Below are 26,711 nucleotides of genomic sequence, written 5' to 3'. Positions count from 1 at the left end.
TTGGCGGTGGGCGACGGCCGATGCACCCTTTTGACCGACTGTTTGTCTGCTGGCAGCTGCTGCTGCTGTAGGAGGGGCGGGGACACGACTTTCCCCAGGCTTGTGCCACACACACCTCGTCGTGCGCGTTGGGACATCGTGAAGACCGCGTGTGACGAGACGGGATGTCGTTGAATAAATACGTAGTTAACCACATTTTCTGGCGCCCACAGTGAAGCATCGTGAACTCTTGCGACAGGGATCAAGCGCGCTAGGCGCGGCGCGTCTGCGAGTGTGGGGTAAGTCCCCTAACCCCCGTCGCTGCTGCCAGTACGTACTCTGTCAAATGTTTACACTCGCAACCACTCTGGCGTGCCTGCAGCTAGGTATAGCTACGCAATAGGGGAGACAGCTCGCTTTCAACAGCACCTGATCATGTGTGATACCCGCACACAACGACGTTGACGAACCTAGGCGAACCCAACCTACGTACACTCGACCGCCCTCCCGCCGGTCAGAAAAGTATCCATCATGTTCGGCCTCCTACCCGACCTGACACCACGAGATGTAAGCCCCCCCCCCCTACCAAGCTTTTAAAGGGTACCCCGCCATCGTGACGTCTTCTAAGGCGAGGACAACCAAAACAGTCGCATTCCATCTGGTACACCTCGTCCCGCAACCCTCTGGCCCAGGCCGCCCTCCTCGAAGCCCACGAACAGTCGGGCGAGCAGACCCAACAACAGCAGCAGCAGCAGCAGCAGCAGCAGCAAGCACAACAACATGGCTCGTCATCCCGCCGCGCGGGCCAGCTCCTCATCGAGCGCTCCGCCCTCGCGCGCCTACGCGCCGACGAGCAGTATATGGACCGGCGCAGGCTGAACGTGCGCAACTTTGGCAGCGGCTGGCTCAAGCCCCCCGGCATCCCCAAGACGCTGCACCAGATGCGCGAGGAGGAGAAGGAGCAGAAGGAGCACGCCGAGGCCATGCGTCGCGAGGCGCTCGTGCAGGAGCTCGCCGAGGCCGGCGGTGCGGGGCAGGATGTGCTTGAGGATGGCGGGGACGACCTCGGTCCGGACCTGGACGCCGAGGTTCCCGACGGCGACGACGAGCCGCGCGACTTGGATGACGAGATCCCCGACGCGGAGGGCAGTTTCGGCTTCGACGGCGGAGAGGACTCTGACGAGGATGGTCTTAGCGGAATGACGAGCAGCGTCGAGGAAGCTTCTGAGGAGGAGGATGACGACGATACCACGCAAGGCCCCGGCGGCGGCGGCGGCGGGGACGAAGACGAGGAGGAAAGACGGGAGGACCTCGTCGAGGCGCGCATGCGCATGGCGGATGATGCGTACCGGCAAGCCATGGCCCGTGGTGACGCGGATGGCGAGGACATCTACGGCGGCGAGGAGGAGCTCGAGGCCGAGGGCGGGGGCCGCATGCTCGACGAGGAAGACCTCCTGGCGGCCGGCGACGAGGACGACATGGGCATGGGCATGGGCATGGACATGGACGCGGACCTGGACGACGACATCCCCGAGGCGGGCGAGCTCAGCGGTGTGTACGAGCAGACGGATTCCGAGGTGAACCTGAGCAGCAGCAGCGATGACGGACGCGGCGGGGCCAGCAGCGACGAGGAGGAGGACGACGGGGACATCAGCTTCGCGCCGAGGGTTGCCGCGCCGTTGAGGGCGCCGCTGAGCCCAACGAGGGAGCGCGGGCCCAGGAGCAGCATGGATCTGAGCGGGCTGCTGTCTGCGGACAGCAGCATGATGGACAGCAGCATGTTGCATAGCAGTCCCAACGTCAGGGCCCAGAGGCGTTAGATGCGTTCCTACATTGCAGGCTGGGGGAGACGGACGAATAGGACAGATTCATGAACGGTAGATACCCTTTGAAACACAACGAAGCTATTCACATCACGGATGGCGACGAACGACGAGGCGAACGGAGCAAGAAGTGGATATTCATTTATAGAAATCCTCCCCCTTTCTTCACAATCCTATCACGGGGATGGAGGAGACACAGTAATGTATCAGTCACAAAGTCCGAAAAACAAAACGAACCTGCTCTATCGAGGGGCGGCAAAAAAAGTGGTAGCATTAGTCGGTATGCCCCGTTATTACAAAAAGTGTTTATTATACTGGCCAAAGGCAACAAACTCCTTCATTTCGTTTCCCGTCCTTTCAAACGTAGACACATGCAAGACACACAAAAGGCCTGCCGTTTTGGGGGGGTTCTTCTCTTCGTCGCGTCTCTCATCGGCAGTGATTCAAATGCATCGCTCTTGCTCGCAATTTCCAATCTTTGCGTGCCTGTGATGAATATAAACAGGTTGAGATATAAGAGAGCCTGTGAATGAAGTACTCCTAGTAACGCCGAGCGATGCGAGATCAATCAGTCGCGGCCGACCCTGGGCAATGCAAGATCAAGCACAACCTCGCGAGAAAAGACGCCATTTCCTGTGCCCTTGTGGACCAGGTTTGTAATCCGAACGTCTCTCTCGCAAAACTCCTCCCGCTTGCCGTAACTTCGTCTCTGAGCATGCCATTTTTCAAGGTCAACTCATTGGCCTTTGTCAAGCCCTCACACCGTGACCCATAAGGGGGGTGTGGTATTCCCAACTCTTTCAAGTTTTAGAATAGCCACACGTACATGAAGAGGAAGCAGACAGCAGCGAAGAAGCCGAGCCAGACCTTCCAGCCCACGCCGGTGCGCTGAGCCATGACCAGCATGCGGTTCATGGTGCCGCGAAGGCGCAGCCGGGTCGAGTCGAAGGTGTCGTTCATCTTCTCGGCGAGGGCGGAGGATTCGCGGATCTCGTCACCAATGGCTACCGTCATCTAAAGGGTCTCGTCAGCGGCTGGTCTCGCATCTGCCGGTTCACCATCTTGCGGCTTGTAATTCACGACGCGCCGGCCGGAGGCTGTCGCCAGGATGTCACGTACACTCTTCAGCATCTTGACCTTGCCCATGATGCCCTCCACCTGCTCATCGTTCTGGCTCTCGAGCTCGTTGAGGACTGCATCGCTGTATTGACCCCTAATGAACATCCATCAGCAAATCGGTCCTGCTTCCGGAGCGTCCGCCATCATGCAATCGGCGTTGGAGGGAGCGTACCTCGAGTTGGGCGTCGCCGGGCGGAACCCCCGGGCGCCGTTGTCGACGCCGAGGTGGCTCCCCGTGGGCGCGGGGGAGGCACTACCGCCGGCGTAGCCATAGCCATACCCGCCAAGACGCGATGGCGAGGCGCTGACTGGCCTCCTTGCGTTGTCGCCGGTGTAGCCCTCGAACAAGGCGCTGCGGGAGTCGCGCTGGTGGAGCGAGGACGCGCCGAATCTGTCATTCACGCATGAACATTAGCAGAAGCTCGATCAACGTTCTTTCGTGTTGTAGGTGATCCATGGCGGTCTTCGCAGTCGCATCGTGACATGCTCGTCTGGCGATCTGAAAGACGTTGGTGGGGGGAGGCGCCATTGTCTCATCCGCAACGCTTCGGCTGACGGACTCGAACCATGACGGCCGCCAGAACGATTCCGAAGCAGAAGAGATGACCTCGAGATGTATGCGCAAGCTCGTGATGCCAGGGTACGAAGCAAGGGGCGCAGATGTATCAACCGTTAGGTACTAACCTTGAAGCCATGGTGTCCAAACCGTCGCCTTGTCGCGGCGTGTCCAGAGGACCCCCTAAGCTACTGGAAACCTATGTGTCGCGCGTGCAACACGGAAATCCGGGCGCCGTCGTTCGGATCGCGGGTTGCCTCTAGGCGGAATGCCAAAAGGGGTGTCTTGTGTCAAACAAGGGGAAAATTTCAAGAAGTCCTTGCCCGCGTCTTCCAGCCGTCGAAGAAAAAAAGGCTGGTCGTTGCTATGTCGAAGGGCCCGGTCGGCCTGGGTCGTCGCTTCGGTGCGTGCCGGGGTATGTTTATGACGGCTGGGCGATCTTTAATTTTATTTGGCAAGACTTCCGTAGCGGCAGTCCTGTCCACTGACGTCTTTGGCTTTTCTCTTGGTCCGTCAACACCCCTGTTGAGAAAGGCAAGCCAATGTGTGGGAAAGGGGAAATATGACGAGAGATGGCCCGGGTCGTGGAATCGAGATCGACGAGGGAGATGAGTAGCTCAAGTATGTTCAGTTGTAAGAAACCGTCGTGGGAACGGAGAAATAAGCAGGCGTGTAAGGTGGTCAATTTGGATGCGACCTATTTGTCCTGCTGCGAGAGGTCCTGTTCTCGGAGGCAAAACGTAAGTGCTTTCCAGGCTCTTGTACGTGTCGTCCCGTTGTCCAATCGAAAGCAGTGACAATAACCTAAAAGATGGCGGAAGGGCCAGAACGTGCAAGCGGCGGGCGGGTTCCTTGAACCGCCGTCTGTGGTAAAGTCCCCTAAATTGCACGCCGTCTGACACCGGCCAGCTTCCCCCCGCTGCCTACATTCAGCAGCACTCGTCCAAGATGTTGAAGTGGTTCTAGCGCAGTAAGTGGCCGCACCGCGTTTCGTCGGGTCCCGACGACCCTAGAGCTTAGAAATACGTCTTAATGGTCCGTACCGTCAGCTGTGCCAAACTCGACCTGCAAAGGATGAATCGGTTCGTCCTGTCTGCTTTGCGGTGCCTTGCAGAATTATTCGCAGAAAGGAAAGCTACGTGACTACGTACTTGCCATTTGCCAAGGCAGTGCTGGTCCCTCGATCGGATCTAGGCCGCTTCATGCATGAATCAGCGATCGAGCTGGCAGCTTTCATGTGGATAAATCCCCGTTGGACAGCTAATGAAAAACTGCTGCGAGGGACGGCTACTGGGACCTGCATCAACGCATAACGCCGGTTACCTCCTTCACACCAGCATTGACTACTAGCATCACTGTTGATCTGATCACGTCTACTTCGCACATGGCCGCACAGTGTTTGCATGTATTCGTTTCCATAGCACTCATGGTCGGGGTATTGACGCCCGCGGGCAGAGCAGCGTAGGTGGGATAAGAGACATTCCATCCCACCTAAGGTCCCCTGGGCGGGCGAGACAGCAGACCAACTCGTCTCTAAACGCCGTCCAAACGGGCAATATCCATCCACCGTTGCCTGCTGCATGTGTCCAATCACCGGACACGCCGTCATCAAAAGCGAGAAAACCCTTAAGCCCACGTAAAACTTTTGCATAACCCCCCATTCCGTTTTCTGATGTGCTGTTCGTTTCCATAACCGTAACCGTGCCACCTTGTGTGTTGGTGGCTGCAAGCAAGACGAGTCGAGGCGTGGCGAGGAATCGCTTAGTCCTCCTCCATCTTGGAGTCGTCGGCAGGCGCCTGGAAGTCATCGTCCTCCTCGTCGTCCTCGTCGTCGGCAGGGTTCTCCTCGGCGGCCTTGGCGAAGTCGATGACACGGCCGCGGGTGCGGCGACCACCCTCAACGATGTTGTTCAGGTCGATCTCGTCCATACCATCGTCCTCGTCAACTGTAAACCCAATCGTTAGTCGTGGTCGTGGGAAGAGTCTTGCGCTGTAGGCGACGCGGTAATCAGCTCTTACCAGGCTCAGCGGTCTGTTTTTTTTTAACGTTAGCTTGCGCGCAAACACTGAGGGGGAGGATTGGGAAGTAAGTACCTCGTTAGCCTCCTCCTCTTCGCTAGAGTCATCATCCTCGTCCATGGCCTCGCTCTGCTCGACGGGCTCCTCGCTGGCGACGGCCTTGCCCTTGCCCTTGTTCTCGAGCTCGGTGGTAGGGTCGGTGACGGAGTTCTCGGCGGCCATTGTGTTTGTTTGAAAGTGTTAGAGAGGGAAGATTGTCAAGTAAAGCTTAGGCGACGAAAAGGCGATTGCCGTTGACCTAACGTAAGTGTTGGGGTTGTGGAAAGGATCGGGTGGGATAGCGTGGGTGTAGATGGAAAGTGGAGGTGAAGCTGCGCCGGTCAAGGTAAGGTAGGCGGCGGATTTTATCAATTCGATCGTACCTTCCCCAGCAGGTCCCAGCTTTTAGCAGTGGTTTGCATGTCTCTTAGCAGCCGCGCTAGTCCCGGCCAGGATTAGCGCCACAAAAGCCATACCACACGTGCCGTGTCAGTCCCTGTCAGAGCTGTCTGGAAGACGGAAGGCGATAGAAGGCTTGCGATAGGCTGTCAACTGAAGGCTCCAGGCTGAGCGATCGATATGAGATGCGGCATCAGACAGGATTAAAGCTCTGTTTCCTGTCCAATCATTGGCAATTGGACTTGTAGACGTCCCCATATCTAGTGCACGCAAGTCTCTATAGCCTGGGCTCTGAGTCCAAGGTTCCCGATAAGAGTACACCGCTAGACTTAGGAAGAAGGATACCTTCTGCACCCGCCGATGCGTCAAGTCAGCCAGTTTACAGTGACAGAAGGGGGGAGGTTAAGGATTCGAATCGGGTGAGAACACCGCCGGGACACCTAAGCACAGCTTCGCGTGAACAGACCTCGCGGTCTAATGCAGTAATAAAACATCAATTAATGGGTATTCATCAATGCTGCCATCCTCTATATCGTCGTCTATTTTCCATCGCCGCCGCCCGTGACCGTCATGAGGACAACGATCGCAATCAGCCACCAGTACCTGTGCCGACGTTAGCCTTAAGCTCAAGAACACCCGATTGTGAGGAATGGTATACTTTTGGAAGAGGGTCTTCTCCTCTTGGACGACCTTCCTTCCCTCAGGACTCAGTACAACAGGCTTATTCAGCTCCGGTGTCTTGCCCTGTCCCGTAACCCGAACAACAGCCTGCGGCCCGAAGTCCCTCGTCGCGCCCGCATCGATCCTGACGCCCTTCAAGCCCGCTCCAACCACGTTGCCCTCAGCGTCCACGCTCAGGAGGATGTTGGGCTGGTAACCCTTGGCAAAGTTCTCCGTCGAGGCCACCGACACGGAGGACGTCCATTGCTTCGTCGCGGTATCGTAGACGCCTACGCGCACGAGCTTCGCGCCGTCCTCGGGCAGCTCGGGAAACTCGAAAGACGAGACGGTCGCCTCGGCGGGTTGCTTTGCGTCGTATTCGACCTCGGCGAGGAAGGAGGGCGACTTGCTCGCGGCGAGAGAGACTGGCTCGACGTAGATCTTGGCGAGGCGCGCCTCAGCTGCGGCGGCGAGGGTCGCCGCGAAGAGCGCCAACAGGAACGATGTCGCGCGCATGATTTTTCGGTTTCTCTGCACCCGTTCAGTCGTCGGATTCGGTGGCCTGGGTGATGGCGCTGATTGAAGGAGACGGGGGTTGTTGGAGGAGAGGTTCCGGGGGACCCAGCTTCGGATGCGGGATTAGTCCGGCAGATTTACGCTACCTAACGCAGCACAGAAATGAGCACCTAGACGAACGACCGATGGCCGCATCGAATTTGTGGCCAAGACACGGGGAATATTTTAAGAAATACCACGGGAAAGCAGTCCCATGCACAATCTGAAGAATTCGACACGCCCCAAGCATTCTCATATGAAATCAGAAAAGTGTGGTATTTCATTACCGCTATCACTCATTGAGCGTTAAAATGATACCGCCTGTCCAAACGCCACTTTGCTATGCCTCTAAGGGCAGCTGCCCACCCCTTTTTAAGGAACAACCAAAGAAAACCACGCCTCATGTTGTAGATCAGAACCCCCGACATCCCGTAAGCAGCTTATGATGCCGCACCTGCTGCGTCGGGCGGCGGCGACTTCGCGGGGCTCTCATCATCGGGCGAGTCCCCACTGTCGTCACCGCCGCCATCTGAAATTTCGGTTGACCCATCCTCGTCGTCAACCTCGTCAGAGTCTTCATCCTCGACGACCGCATCCTCATCCTGCAGAGCATACCCGGGGCAGCGTTCAACCAGGCCCCGATAGTATGCGACGAGTACTTCGGGGTTTGGGACGATCTTCCAGTCTACCCTGTAAAGAAACTCTAGTTCCAGCAGCTTGAGTTCGGCGACCCTAACGCCTCCCACTCGCGCATATGTAGTGTTGTTCCAGAACAAGTCCGATAAGCCCTTGGCCGCGACTGTGGCCGCCGTAATCAGGAAGCGATGTACAGTGAGCGTGTTGATGGTGAATTCTGGATATAAGGCACATAGTCGATCAATGTAGTAGACCATGGACAGCAGCAGCGGCGGTGTCAGTGTCGCGTGTTTCGCTAGTCTGTTCAGGTAGTCAAGTACAGAAATGCTCGGTGTCGTCCTGCGCACCATATCAGTAAGCATACATAGATATCAAAAGGATAGGAAGCGCCTTTTTTTGCTTACCTCGAGTGGAACCGAGTCAGGCTGCCAGAGCGAAGAGCCAGGGCGTCATTGGTCTCGATGAGTTCAGATAGCATGTGTGATATCAATACAACCATATCCTCGACACCGCACAGCTCATACCGCAGTGGCAGTACCTTGGCCGGCCCAGCTGTTGGCTTGGGGCGCTTAGCCGCGCTCGAAGATTCGCCGGCACCGGATGCGCTCGCTTGCGCGATGGCGGGGTCTTGGGAGTTCCGTCGCTTGCCAGGTGAGGCAATGGTGACTGATGACTGCCGTACGGCAGGAGGCACGACAGTCTGCGTTTGCGTTGTCGGCTGAGGTTGGGGTCGCGGCAGAGGCGCGGAAGGGTCTATCGGTTGAGGACGCGGCGCTGGTGGGGGTTCGGCGGGCGTGGCGGGCACTGAGGTGCGCGGGGCATCGGCGACATCTTCTGTCGGGTGTGCCTGGGGCTGGTGATTCGGAGACTCCATGGGAGAGTATTGAGTGCCGGCATCGACAGCTACATATTGTCGTGGGCGTGGTTGGGAGGGTGAGGTCATTGAGGTGGACGGGGAGGATCTGGATGCAGAGTGCCGCCGCGGCAAAGGGGCCGAAAGCCGGGCAGGAGACGAGTGCGGGGAGGAGCGCGTAGGGGCATAATGAAAGCTGCTGGGCGACGCATTGGCGGAGCTGGCCACGATGGGAGATGTTGTCAACATGGTCTCGGGCGCATCGTGGGTCGAAGAAGCGGGCGGGCGAGGGTCGACAGCCGTAGTCGCCAGTCGATGGATACTGAGGAGGCAGGCCGAGGGGGTGTGTTCGCCAGTGGTAGGAAGGTAAGGTAGGTAAGGTTAGGTTGATAGTTTAACGGGCTGGGTTGGATAGGTTTGGCTGGGGTCGGCTCAGATTTGCGGATTGTCAAAGCCAAGATCAGATTACCACACGTCGAAAAATCGGGACGAGGGGCGCATCGTTTGCCCACATGGAACTGGGATGGTTTAGTAAGTAGTCGACGCTTGGTATTCGCCGCCGCGGTAGGTAGTTTGGTGGTTCATTGGGTTCCAGATCCAGGTTCCGCGGATGCACTGGATTGAATCGCGTGAATGGTTCAGACCATCAGAGGCAGCTAAGATCCCTTAGGTGTCGACGGCATTCGGCACCAGCAGTAACAGGCAAGGTACCAGTGGAACAGTGAGGCAAGGCCCCAAATGTCGGGAAACTGGACTGGTCGCCGTCAGTCAGTGGGATTGGCATGCCATGTGTGGAGGAGGAGGACGCGCGAATCTGATTTTCTGCGGTCTCGGCACCGGAGCCAAGACTTACATTGACGCCTCTGGTGCCAACCAGTCGTCTGTGGTGGGTTTGGTGGGGGGATTTGACACCTGGACACGCAAAAACGTGCCAGTGGTGCTACTGGTATTCGCTGCCTTGGGTACCTTAGGTAGTACCTACTTATCTGCGCCATGCAGCATGGAAGAGGGGGGAAGGGGGAGGGGACAATTGAGGTAAAAGACACCTCTGAGGATTTTTTCTCTAATTTTTGAGGGCCGCTGATTGTACCATTTTTGCACTGAAGCCATAATGGTGGGCCGCCCTTCTGGTTCTGGACACCGAGAGACGCCGCTAAAGTCGCTTTTAGGCCAGCGGTGCAACCCTTCTACAGCCTCCCGGCCAGGTGCTGACAAGGTTCTGGCTGCTTGCGATGCCTGGTCTGGAGCCGGAAGCGCCGTTTGGGAGGCTCAATCTTCTTTGCCCTTTTCTTCTCACCTTCCTCGAACAACAGAAGAAGTTGTCTAGTGTTCTCTACCTGGGGCACAACAAGATGCCAGTCAAGGTACCTTACTAATACAATAACACTGTGCATTCTATTATACGTCCATCTGCATTGACATATGGTTCCATGGAGGAGAATCTCTCTGGATTAAACTTCTTCCTCTTCGTATCTGCCCTGTGGTAAGGGAGACCCGACTGAACGTATGGGAACCCTCACCGACACAACGTGCCGTCAGCTGCCGCTGCGATTTTTTTCGCGCTCTCTCCTTATCATGTACACCCCTGCTGCTGATCTCCGATGCCCCAGCTTTGCTTGCCGCTGTCACGGAGTCCCTGGTCCCAAAATCACTGTAAAGTCGTCAGATGTCAGTTATCTTGCGTCAGATATCCCGGTGCTTTTGGCTGAGTGCCGCGATGCGCCGCCTCGGGTGACACGATGGGACCCGAGAACAACTTTACCTACTCTCAATCTGCTTGACCTTAGTTAAGCGGCGGCCAACGCGTCTGCCCGCTCAAGTGAACGGCTTGTACGCAGTAGCATATTGCACACGCGCTATTCAGTGACACATAGGCTCGATATTTCTCTTTTCTCATGATGACGGAACCCTGACAACGTCCAGACCAGGTTGTCTCAATGAGACTAGCCACACAACATCCGATGCTGTGGAATGCCCCGCTCCAGCGCTGCTTCTCATGGTCTCACACACCTAGAGGAATTGGCAACTCCGCTGTGTGGAAGTTAATTACTCGCTCCGTTCCGCGTGGGTTGAACAGTGCCTCGTAAAGGGCCACGCTTACCAGCGCGGCTCACAAACTATATTGGCCATCGACTTCTGCTCTCTGCACCAGGAAGACGCATCGCGGTAACCGTTGTATTGTGCGACTTAGCTTCCGCTGAGGGCTTGATAACAAATCGCTCCTCACACTTTTCTCATCTGAACTGCGTGTCTGCTACTAGAACTTAAATAACCTCTCTACGCTATATTTGCTCATTAAATGAGATCATATTTCGAGGCTGATTAACTATTGAGAGAAGAGAGAACCAAAATCAGGCAAAAAGGAGCAAAAACCTTCAAGATGACAGCTGTTAAACACACAAAAGGGAACATGTTCTCCTCATGTGGGACTCGAACCCACAACCTTCCGATTTCACCGACCGAGAATCAGCCGTAAAAGTCGGACGCGCTAAACCGATTGCGCCAATGAGGACGACAGGACACAACTCCATCACGTGATGGCCCTCGAATCTTTTTGCTCACTTATATTGGCCTACTCACTCTGGGCAGTTGGGGACGTGCCAGTAAACTTTAATTCGTCTTCTTCCGGAAACATTCTCTGTGTGAATCATAACAGTGGATAGACACTTCAAGAGTGAGACAGATTGGGGACTGCATACAACATCTAATAAAAGTCGTGGTTCAATGGAGCTTGCGAGAGGGTGCATATTGTCAAGATGAAATCCCCATAAGCTTCCAACCTCCTGCAAGTTCGTTCTGAGAATCATGCTCCATTAGCACCGATCCGGTATGAGTCGAAAGGTGGTGGCAGGAATCGTTGCATTGACGATGGACCGGTGTTGACCAACGCTGCCACGCTGCCCCAAGCTTCAGCTAGCATGTGAGGATTCTGAAAACGGTTGGTTGCGATGTACAGTGCACGTGCCTTGGCCATCCCCGGTGCCGCCAACTGGCACTGGTACCCAGTCAGTCTCCCAGCCTACCGATACCTATCGACCTTGACGTGATTAATCGTGGTCCATCTTGCGGGCGACTTCCCGGCTCATCTGCATCTTGAGTAACCACTGCCAACGACTCTCTCACGACATCCCCTCCCCTCCGTTCGAGGACATCATCGATTTTTGCATTTCTAGGCGCTCTGAGAAAACGCTTGGCAACGCTGTGCGAAGCTCAAACCGCTTCTGCTTGACACTCGACCATTTGCATGGACCTTGGCCTCTGACGCAAGCTCCGTCGCCGCCGCACCACTTCGTCCTTGCAAGCACACGACGTGCTGGTTGAAGTTGACAGCAGAGAGCCGAGGTCCTTTCCCCACATCATCACCAAGTTCTTCCATCATGGCCCGGTCCTCGAGTCCTCCGATTCTTTCCCAGATCCTCAGCGCGAGGAGCTATATCGAACAGACAAGTGCGCTGCGGGCCCTCAAGAATGACATTGTTGGCCATGCGCAAAAGAAGGAGCAGTGGGCTCGGCGCGGCGTGTTGGAACCCATCGTCAAGATACTCAATGCTGCCCGGTCACCAGCCAAGGTGAATGGCAAGGACGGTGGCCCCCATGCCAGCCCGCGATCGATAAGTGAGGAGGAGACCGTAAGGTTCCAGGCTCTCCAGCTTCTGGCAAGCTTCGCCAATGGTGCGTTTTCGTCCTGACACGGTCTTCTTCTAATCGCATGCTAACTTGAATGTTTTCAGGAGGAACTGCGTTTGTCGAGCCAATCCTGGCTGCCGGTGCCCTACCTGCTTTGCTAGCGAACGTCTGCCCGATTTCGAATGCTCCCTTGCTCGTTACCACGGCCCTCCGCGCGCTGCTCAACATCGTCGAGTCTTCTGCACTTGCAACGCCCGACTCGCCAGTGGATACACAGGCCTTGGCCGAGGCCGTCTTTGCGCCCGAACACATCGAGTCTTTGAATGCGATATTGTCAGGCGCGTCTAACACCGCGGCACAACAGACCCAGATCGCGTTGGTAGCGAACATAATCAGTAAACTTTGTCGAGAGGAGAGGCATCAGCTTGCCCTGGCGAATTCTGATGTTCTCGACTCACTCGCAACAAGACTGGCGAGTATCGCTGTTGGCCAAGGGCATGTTATTCCATACGCTGAAGTATTCGGGCGAGTGGATCACACGTCTGATTTCTTCCCCGAACCGGAACCTTCGACTTCTAATTTGGTACCTATCTTGGAGGCTTTAGCTACCATCATTTCGGACTCACGCTTTAGGGCTTGTATGCTTTTGTGCTCTCCGGCCATTATGGCTATTTTCCCGTCTCTGAAGTTCACACCGTCCAAGGAGATTCGAGCTCCTTGGAACTCGCTCGAAATCGGCGGCCTCGGGTATGCGCGCCAGCAAAGTCTTAGTGCTATGGATTATCTCCTTCCTGCTATTCCAATACTCCAGGGGCGACTCTCTGGCTCTCAGCAGTCACATTTTCCCTCTCTGGGAGTTTCCGATGCCCGAGAGCGCGCCCGCTCTGCGGCGAGCAAGTACAGTTCAACTGCGTCAGTTTGGGAGGCTTCACGGTTTGAGCTGTTTGGCAACGAAGGTGAACCCGAGGAGGATCAGGAGACTCCACTCATCCCATGGCTCATTCTCTTGGTCAGGACACGTCAGAACGTGGAACGATTGATGGCCGCCAACCTTCTGACAACGCTCTTCAGATCCGGTTTTGGCAGCAAGCATCTAAGAGAAACCAGTCTCGGCCTCCTCGTGGTCCCTGTGCTTATGGACATGCTAGATCAACTTCAGGCATCGCCACCAGTGGTTAAGTCTCCTTTGGTTGACGCGGACACGGCTATGAAATGGACGATCCTGGAGCGGACACCGGCGATACTGGCTCGCATGATCACGGATAGCGAACACCTCCAGAAAGCGGCCTATGATTGCGGCGCTGTCAAGTCCTTCAGCAAGCTTCTGAAAGATGCGTATGAGCCGATTCCACCGTCAGCGTACGCTAAGTTATGGTCACCCCAGGCGGACACGGGCATGGAGTTGGAAAGTACCTATCCGACGTGTGCCCTAGGGCCAGAAGGACAACCTCCGCTCCTGGCGCACAAAGTAAGAATGCGTGAAAGCGCACTCAAGGCGATTGGAGCACTTGCGGCGGGCAAGGACGAGTATCGCAAAGCCTTTGTTGAACAGGACGTCGTAGCCCATATTGTTCAGTCGCTTTCGCCGACACCTGGAAAGCCCTCAAATCCAAAGGATCGTTCGAAGAATAGCGAGCCAGATGGACTTGTACCCGACGCCTCTGCATCAGATCATAACTCTGGATACGGAAGCAATCCCCTGTCTGTGCTGATTGCTGGCTGTCATGCAGTCAGAATGCTGTCGCGTTCCGTGAGTATTTTGAGGACTTCCCTGGTCGATTACGCAGTCGCCGTCCCCCTATACCGTTTCCTCAGGCACCCGAACGTGGACGTCCAAATTGCTGCAACCGCTGCGATTTGCAATTTGGTCACCGAAGTGAGTCCAATGAGAGAAGTAAGTTGCAAGCCGAAACATTTAAGAAGGTCGGTGTTAATGGTCGTTCTAGGTCCTGGCCGACAAGGGCGTAATGAAAATATTGTGTGAGCACGCACACTCGCTCAACGCTGCGTTACGACTCAACGCTCTATGGGCATTGAAGCACTTCGTCCATGCCGTTGATCCCGAGACCAAAAAGCAATGTCTAGAGGAGCTTGAATCCGGTTGGCTCGTGCAGCTCATCTGCGATGATACCGAGGACGATGCACTGTTCCTCGCGAGGTCAAAGATGGACAAGCAGAATGCTATAGACGTCGGCGACGACATGGATGGCGATGTGGAGATGGATCAGCCGGATTCATTATCTCGGTCTTGGTTGAGCTCCAGCATCCCACCACAAGACGTAGATGGGAAGCGTCCCGCTAAGTTCCGGCAAACAGAAGCCAGGCTAGCAGCCTTGCGCGAGGCTGAACTCAACCCACTCAGAAAAGCACGGAATGACGATCTCGCCATCCAGGAGCAGGGACTTGATTTCATCAGAAACCTGATCGGGGCGGCTGGTTCTGGCTCTAGCACAGAGTCGGCGAACGAGACCACGGAGATGATTGACTACCTGTTCAGCGAGCTTGGGCAGGACAGGTTCTTCGACATACTGGCCAGAAAACTTCAGGCTAAGGTCCTCCATCCCACGTCGAGGCGCGCGGTAGGATCTGCCGCGGGACGCGAGGCCCGAGTGCTCTACCCTCAGGCAAAGATCATCGAAGCAGTTGTATTCATTCTGGTTCATATGGCTGCGAGTATCCCAAAGCATCGGCAGCTGGTGATCGCCCAGACAGATCTGCTCAAACTCCTTGCGAACCATTTTAACAGCAAGGACAAGGAAGTACGGGTGGCTCTCTGCCATCTGATCAGCAACCTGACATGGCAGGATGATGAGAGCGATGCGCGCGCATGCGCGCAGAGAGCTTACGAGCTGAAGAAATTAGGTTTCCTTACCAAACTTGAGGGCTTAGAGGACGACTGTGAACTAGACGTGAGGGAAAGGGCTAAGAGCGCTGTTTGGCAAATGAAGCAGGTCAGCAGTTATTAGAAGTAGGAAAGGGTGTTGGATCGGCCGATTCATATGAATGTACGATAGACTGTACATGGAGATTTTTGCTGCAGGGATACTGTATACGGTACAACAGTACATGATGAATGAAGCACAGGCATACTTCGGATTCTGCAAACATTCCTCGGTCCATGGTGTAGGATAACTGGTGCCTTTCGTCAGTCACTCTCAGCACTGAGATGAGACCATCTTCGACCACTAAGGAACGTGAACTTGTTGCTGACGTTGTTGTCAGACGTGCCACAGGACATAAGCCTTATATCCTGACGTTCGCTTGAGTTTGAGGTGGTTGCTACCAAGAGATTTCCTTCCCACGTACTGGTACTGCATAGTATGGTCACGAAGACAGGGTAGGGTAATGAAATTTAGTATCCATGCCCCAGCCCTGCTGCGTATCTCGGAGTTTCTTCGTCATTTTGACGAGCTATCCAAACCTACATCAGAAAGTCTCAGAAAACAATTCTCCGAGAGACGCTGGGTGTGGGTGGATTGAGTTCTTACTCATCTTACTGCATAGTACGGCGAGGTTACGTCTTGCGGAGGATCTCGGCTGCTGTCTCACTTGGTAGCGGAGTTTCGGACGTCAACGCCCGTAGGTGAAGGAGTTCTCTGACCAACAACTCCGAGACCATAGAATTGCAAGATATACTTCGTGGTCCCTTCGGTGACTGCCGAGAGACGTTCATTGAGCATATCAGCCGATGTGTATGCTAATAATCGCTGTTAGCAACCCAAGCTGCCACTGGTGACAAGATGCTATTCGACGATCGGTGTGCCGGAAGCCCCGGATAAGTTCATCTCCATGTGATCTGAGGATCACGAGAGGATCTAGAGAAGAAAGCTCTGGAAAAGCCCGCCGACAATCAAGAAGTTTCGGTAGTGGGATTCGAGCCGTTGGGTGGGGGATCCACCAGAGGTTCAGTGGGCGCCGCTGCATGTGCAAGGGTCCAAACCGGGCCAACGATCGACGGCAGGGTCGCCGTTCGGGGTGCGCAGGGGTCTTGGTGGCATGACGTGAGGGTGTGGACCTCCCATCACAGACAGGGATGGTTGCATGCGAACGAGGAGCGACTCATCGAGAAACCGCCTGCTGAATCTGTGGTGCCTCGCTCGCTGCGTCCCAACTACCGGCCGCCATGGCGCTTGGTGGTGTAGCTTCCCGTGTGCTACCCGGTTACAAGAAATGAATAAGCGCGCGAGATAGAGATGGTTTGGCTTGAAGGTGCGCCGCGATACCTTCATCTGACAGACTCTCTTGGGTTCGTTGATACCCCGCTATCATCTTGAAACTTTTATGTGTTGACTCGAGGGCTCTGAGCTCGAGGTCGCATGTTACAAGGCAATTAAACAATCAGTGTCCAGGCCAGAGGGGAATGAGAGACTATTGGTGGGTGGCAGTGGTGGGACGAGTTTCGTGAGGTGAGATGGTGGAAGGCAACGTCGACCCCCCATCATAGAATTCAACTTTGAAGCCTCGTCTCAGATGGAGGCAGACGCCGCTGGTTCACCGACCGAGGGCAATGAATCGTATGAGTATAGAAAATGCACCCTTTAGTCATCGGACAAAGAGGACGTGGGCTAGTTCCGATAGTCCCGAACGTCCGCCGGCTGAGGCCGGCCGGGGATCCCGGAGCGGGTCATCCTTTGGATACCGAGCACCACGTGCGATTGGCATGCAGTGTGGCATCAAAACGATGTCATAGCTTCCTCTTGGAAAATCTTTCTCATTTGTCCTCTAGGATTATCAATCTTTCCAGTAGCGGCACCTCCCACCAATGCCGAACCACGCGGGAAATACGCAGTAATTGGGTCTCGGGAAGCGCCATTCTGCAGTTTTTCCCATCGCAAGGTTTCCCTCACTTTCCGTTGTCACGAACATCAGGTCACTCCCGAGTAGCGACAAGGGTCGTCTCTCTTGTCTTGGGTGGCAAATGGCGAACGGTGCGTCTGTGCATTCACCTCCATAGGTCGGCATTTGGTTTCGTCCCCCACACTTCGAAGCAATATGACTACTACGGTACACACTAGACCTCCTGTCGGCTTCAAAACTCAAGTTACCAAGCAAGTAGTCTGAAGTCTGATTGACAATCCAAGGACCCCTACATGTCATGAAGTTCCAAGGTGCGCTTGTACTCGAGAGCCGGCGTGCCACACCTCTGCGACAACTACCGTTCAATACTAGCTTTCGATTATGACCACGCCTTTCATCTAAGAATTGAGACCTTTGCTGTGTACTGCGTAAGGTTGAGATGAAGTAACGATACAATTTGCCTAGCCTGACTGCCTGACCCCTGCCATCACCCTTCTCGGTGTCATGGTCAGGCACTCCCGCAGGTGAGTACCGGGATATCTCCGGTGCAAGCGGCTCTGGCGCTCACAAAACCCCTTGTCACTTCTGGTCCCATCATCGACTCATCGCACCTCCCCACGGCACCTTCACACCTGGACGCACTGGATTGGAACAACGATAAACAAGCTACGACTCTGGTCCAGGGTCGCTCCCCGGCAGCCCTGAGAGCGGGCCTCTCGTTGGAACCCACAATGGCCCACTTCGTCTTCTTCCCTCGTGCAGGACCGTTGCATCCAGACCCCGACCTTGGCTGACTTCAGTCAGAAGGTCTTCTGACTTTCTCAGATTTCTGACGGTAACGGAACCTTCTATGGTTCACCTAGCTTCTGCCCGTCTCATCCGTCTGGGAGGCTTTGACCTGTGCTGCTCGCCTAGATCATTGGACGGGGGATCTTGTAGTTCGGCCTCGAATCGTAGGTTTTTTTTTCGGGTGGAGGGAGATGTCGGCGGGTTCGGAGTTTGATGTGACGGTGAACTTGCAGGAGTGATGTGTGCTTCATGTTCTGGAACCTCATGGTGACTTCAGTGCCTGTAGGATGGGAGAAGTTTTGCACGACGAAAAGTATAAGACCATTCCGCCTCTCCCGCCTTTCGCACATTGTTATGTCTCATCACAACATCATCAAGCACCGTGAGAATCAATCTCATTCGGATCTTACAGCAACATAAACCGTCCTTCTCTTATCCCGCTCAATCTAGACGCTGTCCGCAGAATTACCACCGCAACCAGCCATGGGTGTTCTCCTAAAGCGCGTAAACGAGGCTCTCGACATCAATCCGCCGCCTGCGGTCGAGCAGCGTCTCAGTCTAAACGGCTCAAACTGGCTCTGGGCCTGCGTGGCCATCTACTCCTTCGTCTTCGTAAGTCGGCCAACATGAATCTGCAAACCTCAACAACCCACTAAGATGACCGCAGCTCGGCGTTTTCGCACTATCCTTCAAGCCTAGAAGCGGTGAGAAGATCTTTCACTATCTCCTCAACATCGCCCTGCTCGTCGGTGCAATCACCTACTTCTCGAATGCCTCCGACCTGGGATGGTCACTCGTCTCGGATCGCCAAATCTTCTTCAACAAGTACATCAACTGGGTCGTCTCTTTCCCCATCGTCAACATTCTCCTCGGCCTTGTATCCAACTCTTCCTGGGCCACCATTGCCTGGCACATCTTCCTCTCCTGGGTCTGGGTCATCAGCTACCTCGTTTCCGCCTATACGCCCTCCGTCTACAAGTGGGGTTTCTTCGTCTTCGGCACCATCGCCTATCTCGCCATGGCCGCCTCGACCTTCACCGAGGGCACCGTCGGCGCCAAGCGCGTCGGTACTACGGGCGACTACCTCATTCTCGCCGGCTACTTCAACCTCCTGTGGCTGCTCTACCCCATCGCCTTTGGTGTCTCTGAGGGCGGCAACAAGATTGGCGTCACCCCTCACTTCATCTTCTTCGGCATCTTGGACGTTTTCATGATCCCCTTTGGCTCCGTGCTCTTCCTCATGCTGTCCAGGAAGTGGGACTACAACGCCTTGAACCTCTACTTTACTCAGTACGGCCGCGTTCCTCAGGGAGGACACTTCCCTGAGAAGTCTGCCGCTGCTGCCCCGGCGGCACCTTCCGCTACGGCTGCTGTCTAAATGACATATGGATTCTCCGATGTGAGGGCTTGTCGGTGTCAAATGACGAGGATGAGCCCAGTCATATCAAGGAGTCACCGACGCATGTGGCATCAAGTCGCCATGGACGACACGAGTATTTCGACGCTCCGATGTTACACGGTCGAAAACGTAAATTTCCATTAGAAGAAGGGAGCACACTCTTTTGAAACAGGAGTTGACTGTGCGGACAGGCGCATAGACTGGACGGAGTATCGTTTGGAAATACCCTCACTCGCTTGATCGTTCAAATATTCCCATTCCATTTTGAAGAGGTGGCAGAAGGGTGGGAGCGCTTGGAGGAAAGACCCATTAATGTGTAATAGATTGAAAAACAACCGCCTATTTTTCCTGTGCTAGAGCGACTACTTTTCTTATGACTATACTCTAATTATTTACTTTCGTTGTTGTTGTCGTCGCTTCTGTTATTGTCGTTATCGTTATAGTCGTCTTTATCCTCGTCCCCGTCCTCATCGTCGCTGTCGCTACTTTCGCTCTCTATAGGAGTAATCAAGTGTACAGGAAATATAGCCGCTCAGACATAGGAAAGTTAGGCGGTCTTATGGAAAATGGTAGTCCCTTACATTCAAAATGAATATCGTATTCACGTGGACTCTTTGTAGCGCTGGTTGTATTATACAAGCATCTGGTTGGTTGTGCTCCTTGTGTCTATAATGCCGTCACCTTCCATATTGTTGTCTTTGTATGACGGTGGTCTTTTATGATTCAAAGCTTTCATTGCTTCTGACTGTTCAGTTCTCGTTGTTGCTGTATCGCAATCGCAATGCGACGAATCCACAGCAAAGAGTCTCAGGAAGCAGAACTTTTGGCCATATCAAGGTAAATAGAGAACCAAGCAGCTCCTGGGACTTCCCGGTTGCACTCTAGGGTTGTTAAGGTCCTCGGATGAAACTGTAAACCCTGAGTTTGATAGTAGTTCTTCTGCTTCATGTTTCGAATGAAACTGTTGTCAAATTGACAAGTGACAACCCTTTGCCTTGTTTCATCAAAGGTCGATGGTGATGTCCTCGCTGCCAAAGAACCTCAACTTTGAGAGTCGCGGCTTATGAAAAGATAGCCTTGAACAAAGGAGCAATATCGTAAGGACGACCAGGGCAGCGGAGCCTCATCTTTCTCTTCCTCCAAAGACCCCGGAGACAAATCCTCTTCCTTGGACCTTTCGGTATATAGGGGATCTCTCGCATCGTGGGATTCAGCGCATCAGTAGTCACCAACAGATCTCCAGAACAACTCACGTAGCCTCCTAGTCAACACACAGAGAGTCATCATGCACGGCTACTGCCCTATCCGAATCGCCCGCCCGAGATATCCCTCCCGGGAACTTGACCAGGATCAAATCAACACATGCCTCCACGACTTGCGAGACAACATCCACGCTAAACAGGTCGTACTCGACAGCATTCGTAATGTGACGCGGTATAGCCAGGGCGATGCCCAGAAGCTGGCCGCCTTCATCACACAGCTCAAAAACAGCAGCGTCGACGAGGCCATCGTCCGGCGATTCGAACTAGAGCTGGAGAAGATGGAAACATTTTTCTATGTAAGTTACGGCCTTAGTCATCCGGGTCCAATTGCTGATGATTTGGAAAGCAACTGTTCTTTGAAGGAACCACGGCCCTGGTGCATCAAAATTCACTCACCGAGGGGCAGGCTTGTGAGTGTGCTAGGAAGGGTAAGTGCGTACGATATGCTCCCGTTTCTAGGTCTCATCTGCCATGATAGGGTTGAGACGGAACGAGGTATACCTTTTTGGAGACTTGTTGGCTAACTGCATTCAGTCGTTCGACTTCAGTCGCATAATGTTCAGCCTTTAGATGACAGCGAGCCTGACCAGACCTCAGCGCCCAACCCCGATGACGATTGAGAGCTTTAGATGAAAACTTTCAAAACGGAAACTTGTTCAATACCTGAAGGAGTCTCAAAGGAGTCATTGCAAACAAGTATTAAGTCATAATTACAGCGCTATTGGCCGCTCTGCAGTATCTTGTCTTATCAAACAAATTTCACATATGTGTGCCTGACCAACAATTGCTATCTATCCTATAAGAAATGAGACTACTATCCACGCGTGAGATCCTGTTCAACATCGATGGCCGGAAGATACAACTGAGCGTTCGTTTGGTTGAAATCAGCCTCGTTGGGGGCAGATACCATGGAGTCATGGCTCGATATTCAGGAACAAAACTACGCGAGTGGTGCGATGAGCCAAACATCTCACACTCATTCGAAATTACATGAACAAGATTCTCATGTCATAAACATGCTCCCAAATGAAGATAACATGTAAGATATCGACCCCAAAGTCACGAGGAATGAACTATGTCTGGTGGCTTCATCACCCTGACTGCCTCTGGTATCCTTAAGCCCTGAATTGCGTGAATTACAATGTCATGAGGCACCACACATGAGACTTGAGACTGACTTCTAATTTCATCTGAGTGCTTTTGACAACTCGTCCTGCTGCTGATCTACGGTCCTTGGCGTCACACCTTGGGGTCGACACTCGGCTTCGGCAATGTCAACGCACATTATAAAATGGAGACTGTCTGTCCTCTGAACGTCACAAGATGCCCCAAGGGCGCCAAATAACAAGCCTTCCTGACACAGGAAGATATTGGGTAGAACCAGCCTACGGGGCCGAAAAGCAATAAAACCTCTACACTCCCGACTTCAATGAACGAGCGCATTGACGAAACGCACAGGGAAGAAGCAAATATATCACAGCGGAACTCCGCGAGAGAGCAAATCAAACACTCCCCCTTTATCAGAGAAACAATCAATGATCGACAATGAGGATATACCAAGCCAACATCCAGAAACCCAAACGCCGGACACCTGTCCATATCCCGTTGCTGCCCGCCGCCAGAATCAACGGGAACGTCAAACTCCCCGAGGACCCGCCTCTCGAAGCAAGACATGCAGTAGCGAGAAGCAACTAGAAGCAAACACCGAGGTGGCCCAAACATCACCAAGACATGCGTCACGTTCACGAAAAAGAAAAATCCAATACATGACCTGCTGCAGTCACAAATCGAGATGCTGCAATGCTCGTACGAAAGGCATTCTGTCTCTATTTTCTGACCGATCCGATGAGTCCGGGGACAGCTTCTCAAAACCGCAACCTGGTCGTTGGCGGCAAGCCTCATTCTCGTCCTCCTTCAATCCTTCAATCCTCACCACGTGGCCAATATGTCTCCGGGTCTAAGATTGTTTTCAGCCCCTAAATCCTTCTTCCTGTCTTCCGCGAGCTGCAGGGAGGAATGTTCGTATGTTACGCCTGGCCACATGACCGTCGCGCCACGCGCTGAGTTATACTGCAGTATCAAAAAATGAACAGACCATGGCGCATGCCGCATCGCACATGTATAGGATAAGCACAACTGGCTCACGTCTAGGAGCAGAAACCCCAAGAAAAGAAAATGAGAGTATGCGTGTTTCTGTCTCGGCGAACTCTTTTTCGGTTTTCTGATTCTCGGCGGCAAGTCTAGTCGAGGACACATACTGGCGTACAGCGTACAGATACTGCAACACAGGTTACGGGAATAAGGTACAGAGTTTCCCTCAAGATAGAAGACCAAGAAAAAGACAATTTAGAGCCCGCAGCCGCAGACCCGGGGCAGGACTGCAGGTAGAGAGTGAGAGAATAAGAGAGTCTCATGTGTTGGCACAGTACAGGAATTCATGCAGTGTCGCCGATAATACGTACACACATACACTGCGAGAAGGCTAACAGAGAAACCCCCCTGGATCCCTCTTTCGAAAGCCATGAACGAGTAATTGCGACAAGTTCGTTTGGTGTCACTGGGCGGGCTAAAACTTGGAGAAACGCGACGGGTGTCTGGGATGAGATGTCTTTTTTGCAAAGAGGGCCGTTTTACGTTTTGAATTATGGGATGGGGGTAAATAGGTTGAGACGGGGGACACACACACACACACACACACACGCACACGCACACACACACACACGCGCACACACACACCCGACCCAACCCACTCACTCACACGCCTTCGCTCTTTCGCGTCAACCGATTTCTGTTACTGGCGCGAACAAGAGAACCCTGACGAGAGGAGAATGGTTTGTAAGCAAGTAGCATCTTGGGTTTAAGGGAGGCATTTGTGAAAGATCACGTCACACGGTGCAGAGAGGAGAAAAATAAAGGCTGGTAGAGGCGGTGGTTGAAGAAGCGCTCCGGCACCAGCAGGTATCACAGCGAACTCGAACGTCTAGAATAACGAGGATAGGGAACCATGATGCCATTCTGGCTCTGGACTTGGACCGTCTTTGCCCTCTCGTGGAACCATTGCCCACGCCTGCTACTACCCGGCAAAAACGAATGATTCTAAGACAACAGGAAGGCGTGAACCCTCGCACCCTCCCTCTCCCCGGCTTCGGCATTTGAAGGCGTATGGTGGTGTTCTATGCAGCGCGCCCGAATTAGGCCCGCAGGAGGAAAAAGCTGGAGAGCATATGTCATTGATGGTGTCTTGTCTTGACAGAGATATGTGCGCCGGACATGTTTCTGGTTTCTCTGCACCACAGCTTCGGATCCTTGTTTGTATGTATATGTGTGTTTGTGTGTGTGTGTGTGTGTGTGTGTGTGTGTGTGTGTGGATGACCCAGTGAGGAGGGCGCCGGCGAGGATAGCTGAGCTGAGAATTCCTTTGGGGGGCCATGGAGGTTTCATGAGGCTAGGTGGGTTAAGGAACGACTGGGCAATCGTGGGATGAGAAGGCCCGGCTCTGCTCGGGGAACCCTTGGTTAAAGGCACGGGTTCGTGCAGCTTCTCTTTCTCGACATGGCGTTGCATGCCTATGCCTGTGACGGCGGAGGGCAAAGGTCAAGTCATCCCTTCCCATGTAGGGGCGGCGGTACGTGTGTCTCGACGTCTGCGCCCCCGTTAATTCTCGGCGTGGAGATATCAAGGAATGCTTCAGCCTCAACCGTTGTAGAAAGAAGACAGACGAGACGGGGCCTGTGTGTGTATGTGTGTGAGAAAGATAGAGCAGCAGAGATGAAAGGCTGCAAGTGCAAGCGCTGTTGCATGCGCATGGAGGCTCCCGGCTTGCATGGCTGACGATAAACACGTGCAGGACGCAGGTAGAGATCCGGTGTGGTTGATGACGGCAGGCATCACATCTCACCTAGCCCATTTTCCTACCTGTTTGCCCTTTCTGCGTAGGAGCTCTCCGACCGGGGTGGGTTTTCCTCATGTCGTGCGACCGGCGACCAAACGTCTTGAAGCTTCGATGAGGCAGGACGGTCAACGCACGCCGCGACATGGTATAGGGGAATACGAGATGGTTGGATGGGAATGGGTGATCTGGGACATGTCGTCCAACGGTAGACAGCAGTGAACGCGACCAACCAAGGGACCAACCAACAATACAGTCAACCACTCAGCCAGTTCACAGCCTCACTACCACCAGTGAATTCGACAGCAGCTTCCTTACCCTTTACACTTCCATTATGTGTCGCGTTACATGGCAGCAGCGGCAGTCCACTGGCGAATTGGACCAGCTGATGGGGGCGGTAAGAGAGGATGGCAAATCGAGATGGTGTGGCTGACATGCGAGATGGCTTTCGATTGGTATGTCCCTGGCGGATTTCGAAGGTGTACCCAGCTGGCAGACTTGACATTTGCTCTTTGGCGATGAGTTTCTCTTCCCTTGCGTGCCGTGTCTCACAGAGTGAAGGCTGGTTGCTACTTTGCCCACCGTACGTTGCAGCGCTATTGAGAGAAAGAACCTGGACCAGGCTCGATGTGGGCAAACGGAACAATCACGCGTGGTAAAAAGGTTCCCCGTGGCCTTCTGGATGAGTCTGTGATCACGGCCGATCATTGGCATCTTGTCGAATTGCGGGCGGCGGTGGCTCACTTTGCCATGAGCAGAACCGAAGTATGCGGGTGAATTATTTACAGCCAGACAGGCAAACATTGCCAAAAACAAGCATGGGCTCTCGCCGCCTGTGCCGCAGGAGTGCGTGATGAAAACGAGAGAGTGTGTGTCTCGAGAGGCGTTTTCCCATGCCGGCGGCTTGGGTATCTGTACAGTAGAGGGTGAACCTTTCCGTCGGATTTGATATTTGGCGCAGTCAGTCATCTCGCAACGGGGCGAGGTGCGGATCTCTAGCTTCGCGGGCGTCCCTGTCCATGCCTTCTTTGACAGGTTTGGTTGGTAATGAATCGGACGGTGGGTGTTTGGGGGATGAAGCAAGAACTGACGGATTCGCATCGCTTCGACGGTTAGTGATCCCTCTACTGCGTGGTAAGTTCTCTCTTCACTCTGGATATTGGATATTGGAGACCCCTCATCAGGAGCGTCGCGTTAGCAAAGGCATCGGATGATATTACGATGGGTCGAGAGGATGAATAAGAAGGCGCCTCTTTTACATATTCATAGACACGTCGTCCATTAGAGTTTGATTTTGGGGGCGGCCGTGATGGGCACCGGATGCGTCAGTGAGGAGGCACGGTGGAATCAGATCATGAGGTGGATTCACGTTTTGCTCGCTTAAGCAAAATGCGGGTCGAAGTTGCTTCTGGAGTGGGTTCGTGAGGGAGGATGGGTTGCAAGGCAGGAAGCAGGGGGGATGCAGGTACAGTGTCGATACTGTTTAGCCGGCAGGCACTGGCAAGGGCCGCAACGCAAGGCTCTCTGGTCTGGTCTGGTCTGAACTGAACGAGCAGGAGAGGCTGATTGGGCGGGTAGACGAACATGCGAGGACAGGGCAGGTTCTGGCAGGTGGGGGCAGTTGGAGGTGGGGACCGCCCGAGCAATCCCGTCGGGTGTCAAGGTCCAGGGCAGTCACAGTGTGATGGATCTGGATGGCGGCTTCCTCATCTCTCCTCCCCCTCTCCTCCCCCTCAAGGGCCAATGGGGACAAAAGGCGAAGGCGCGAAGTCCCAGACGGGAGGTCGTGCTCCTTTGGAGTAACCCGCCTTACATAAGGTAAAATGGACCCACCTTTTGGTGGTTCACTGCCCGGTTTCCATCTCAGGGCAGCAGTTCACTTCCTGTTCCGCGTCGGTTGGCTTGGGACGCTCAGGCCGCCGGGTGAGCGACGATTCCCGTAGCGCATCCGTTCCGTCTTTATGTCTCCCGTCCAGCTCCAGTTCCCAGAATTCGCAGTGCTCCACCAAACTCCACTGGCCACCCATTCATTGCCAACTGGGGCATTGCAGCGACAAAACTCCCCCCAAATTCAGGGAGTTTGCAGCTCCCTCGACAGGGCAAGGCACCCAGGCCCATGGCAAGGCCCTTGACCACTGCTTCGTCGCTGGGTCGCTGGGCCGCTTGCCCGCTGCGCTGCCCGCTGGCGTTGCCTGTGTTGGGACTTGGGACGGTTCTCGTTCACGTTGGGTGCAAGAGAGTGGGGAGGCTAACGGAGAAGGCACTGCTTTGGGGGATTTTTTTTTTACTGTGATAGGCGGACAAGGCCAC

General features: G+C 54.2%; 9 protein-coding genes across 9 annotated transcripts; 4 read left to right on the top strand and 5 right to left on the bottom strand.

Moving 5' to 3' along the window:
• Positions 1–510: 510 nt before the first annotated feature.
• CGGC5_v008873 (uncharacterized protein) lies at positions 511–1,799 on the top strand (the record flags this gene model as incomplete). The annotated part of the gene is made up of 2 exons (XM_032019454.1): positions 511–546; positions 627–1,799. 2 exons carry the CDS (start codon positions 511–513, stop codon positions 1,797–1,799), a joined length of 1,209 nt encoding a protein of 402 aa, XP_031883349.1.
• An 810-nt stretch (positions 1,800–2,609) lies between these two features.
• Positions 2,610–3,616, bottom strand: BET1 (Protein transport protein BET1; the record flags this gene model as incomplete). Its single annotated transcript, XM_032019455.1, has 4 exons — positions 2,610–2,816; positions 2,922–3,015; positions 3,094–3,312; positions 3,606–3,616. The coding sequence occupies 4 exons, from the start codon at positions 3,614–3,616 to the stop codon at positions 2,610–2,612; spliced, it is 531 nt and encodes a 176-aa protein (XP_031883348.1).
• Positions 3,617–5,238: 1,622 nt separating this feature from the next.
• Positions 5,239–5,718, bottom strand: CHZ1 (Histone H2A.Z-specific chaperone CHZ1; the record flags this gene model as incomplete). Its single annotated transcript, XM_032019456.1, has 3 exons — positions 5,239–5,423; positions 5,497–5,509; positions 5,572–5,718. The coding sequence occupies 3 exons, from the start codon at positions 5,716–5,718 to the stop codon at positions 5,239–5,241; spliced, it is 345 nt and encodes a 114-aa protein (XP_031883344.1).
• A 755-nt stretch (positions 5,719–6,473) lies between these two features.
• CGGC5_v008870 (uncharacterized protein) lies at positions 6,474–7,110 on the bottom strand (the record flags this gene model as incomplete). The annotated part of the gene is made up of 2 exons (XM_032019457.1): positions 6,474–6,537; positions 6,593–7,110. 2 exons carry the CDS (start codon positions 7,108–7,110, stop codon positions 6,474–6,476), a joined length of 582 nt encoding a protein of 193 aa, XP_031883343.1.
• Positions 7,111–7,589: 479 nt separating this feature from the next.
• On the bottom strand, positions 7,590–8,659 carry preg (Nuc-1 negative regulatory protein preg; the record flags this gene model as incomplete). The annotated part of the gene is made up of 2 exons (XM_032019459.1): positions 7,590–8,124; positions 8,190–8,659. The coding sequence occupies 2 exons, from the start codon at positions 8,657–8,659 to the stop codon at positions 7,590–7,592; spliced, it is 1,005 nt and encodes a 334-aa protein (XP_031883245.1).
• Positions 8,660–12,015: 3,356 nt separating this feature from the next.
• Positions 12,016–14,567, top strand: CGGC5_v008868 (Uncharacterized protein; the record flags this gene model as incomplete). The annotated part of the gene is made up of 4 exons (XM_066152075.1): positions 12,016–12,310; positions 12,370–14,159; positions 14,212–14,478; positions 14,529–14,567. The coding sequence occupies 4 exons, from the start codon at positions 12,016–12,018 to the stop codon at positions 14,565–14,567; spliced, it is 2,391 nt and encodes a 796-aa protein (XP_066008487.1).
• Positions 14,568–14,589: 22 nt separating this feature from the next.
• On the bottom strand, positions 14,590–15,757 carry CGGC5_v008867 (uncharacterized protein; the record flags this gene model as incomplete). Its single annotated transcript, XM_066152074.1, has 8 exons — positions 14,590–14,710; positions 14,795–14,932; positions 15,001–15,038; positions 15,138–15,196; positions 15,356–15,397; positions 15,572–15,576; positions 15,674–15,686; positions 15,754–15,757. The coding sequence occupies 8 exons, from the start codon at positions 15,755–15,757 to the stop codon at positions 14,590–14,592; spliced, it is 420 nt and encodes a 139-aa protein (XP_066008435.1).
• Positions 15,758–18,334: 2,577 nt separating this feature from the next.
• Positions 18,335–19,229, top strand: CGGC5_v008866 (Protein FDD123; the record flags this gene model as incomplete). The annotated part of the gene is made up of 2 exons (XM_032019461.1): positions 18,335–18,463; positions 18,519–19,229. The coding sequence occupies 2 exons, from the start codon at positions 18,335–18,337 to the stop codon at positions 19,227–19,229; spliced, it is 840 nt and encodes a 279-aa protein (XP_031883240.1).
• A 1,306-nt stretch (positions 19,230–20,535) lies between these two features.
• Positions 20,536–21,132, top strand: CGGC5_v008865 (uncharacterized protein; the record flags this gene model as incomplete). The annotated part of the gene is made up of 3 exons (XM_032019462.1): positions 20,536–20,808; positions 20,859–20,940; positions 21,047–21,132. The coding sequence occupies 3 exons, from the start codon at positions 20,536–20,538 to the stop codon at positions 21,130–21,132; spliced, it is 441 nt and encodes a 146-aa protein (XP_031883241.1).
• Between the last annotated feature and the right edge of the window lie 5,579 nt (positions 21,133–26,711).

The sequence above is a fragment of the Colletotrichum fructicola genome (genome assembly GCF_000319635.2).
Source record: "Colletotrichum fructicola Nara gc5 chromosome Unknown KSG_Nara_v1_contig05, whole genome shotgun sequence".
Taxonomy (NCBI): domain Eukaryota; kingdom Fungi; phylum Ascomycota; class Sordariomycetes; order Glomerellales; family Glomerellaceae; genus Colletotrichum; species Colletotrichum fructicola.
The sequence above is the reverse complement of the archived record's forward strand: the minus strand, read 5'-3'. Positions and strand labels throughout refer to the sequence as shown.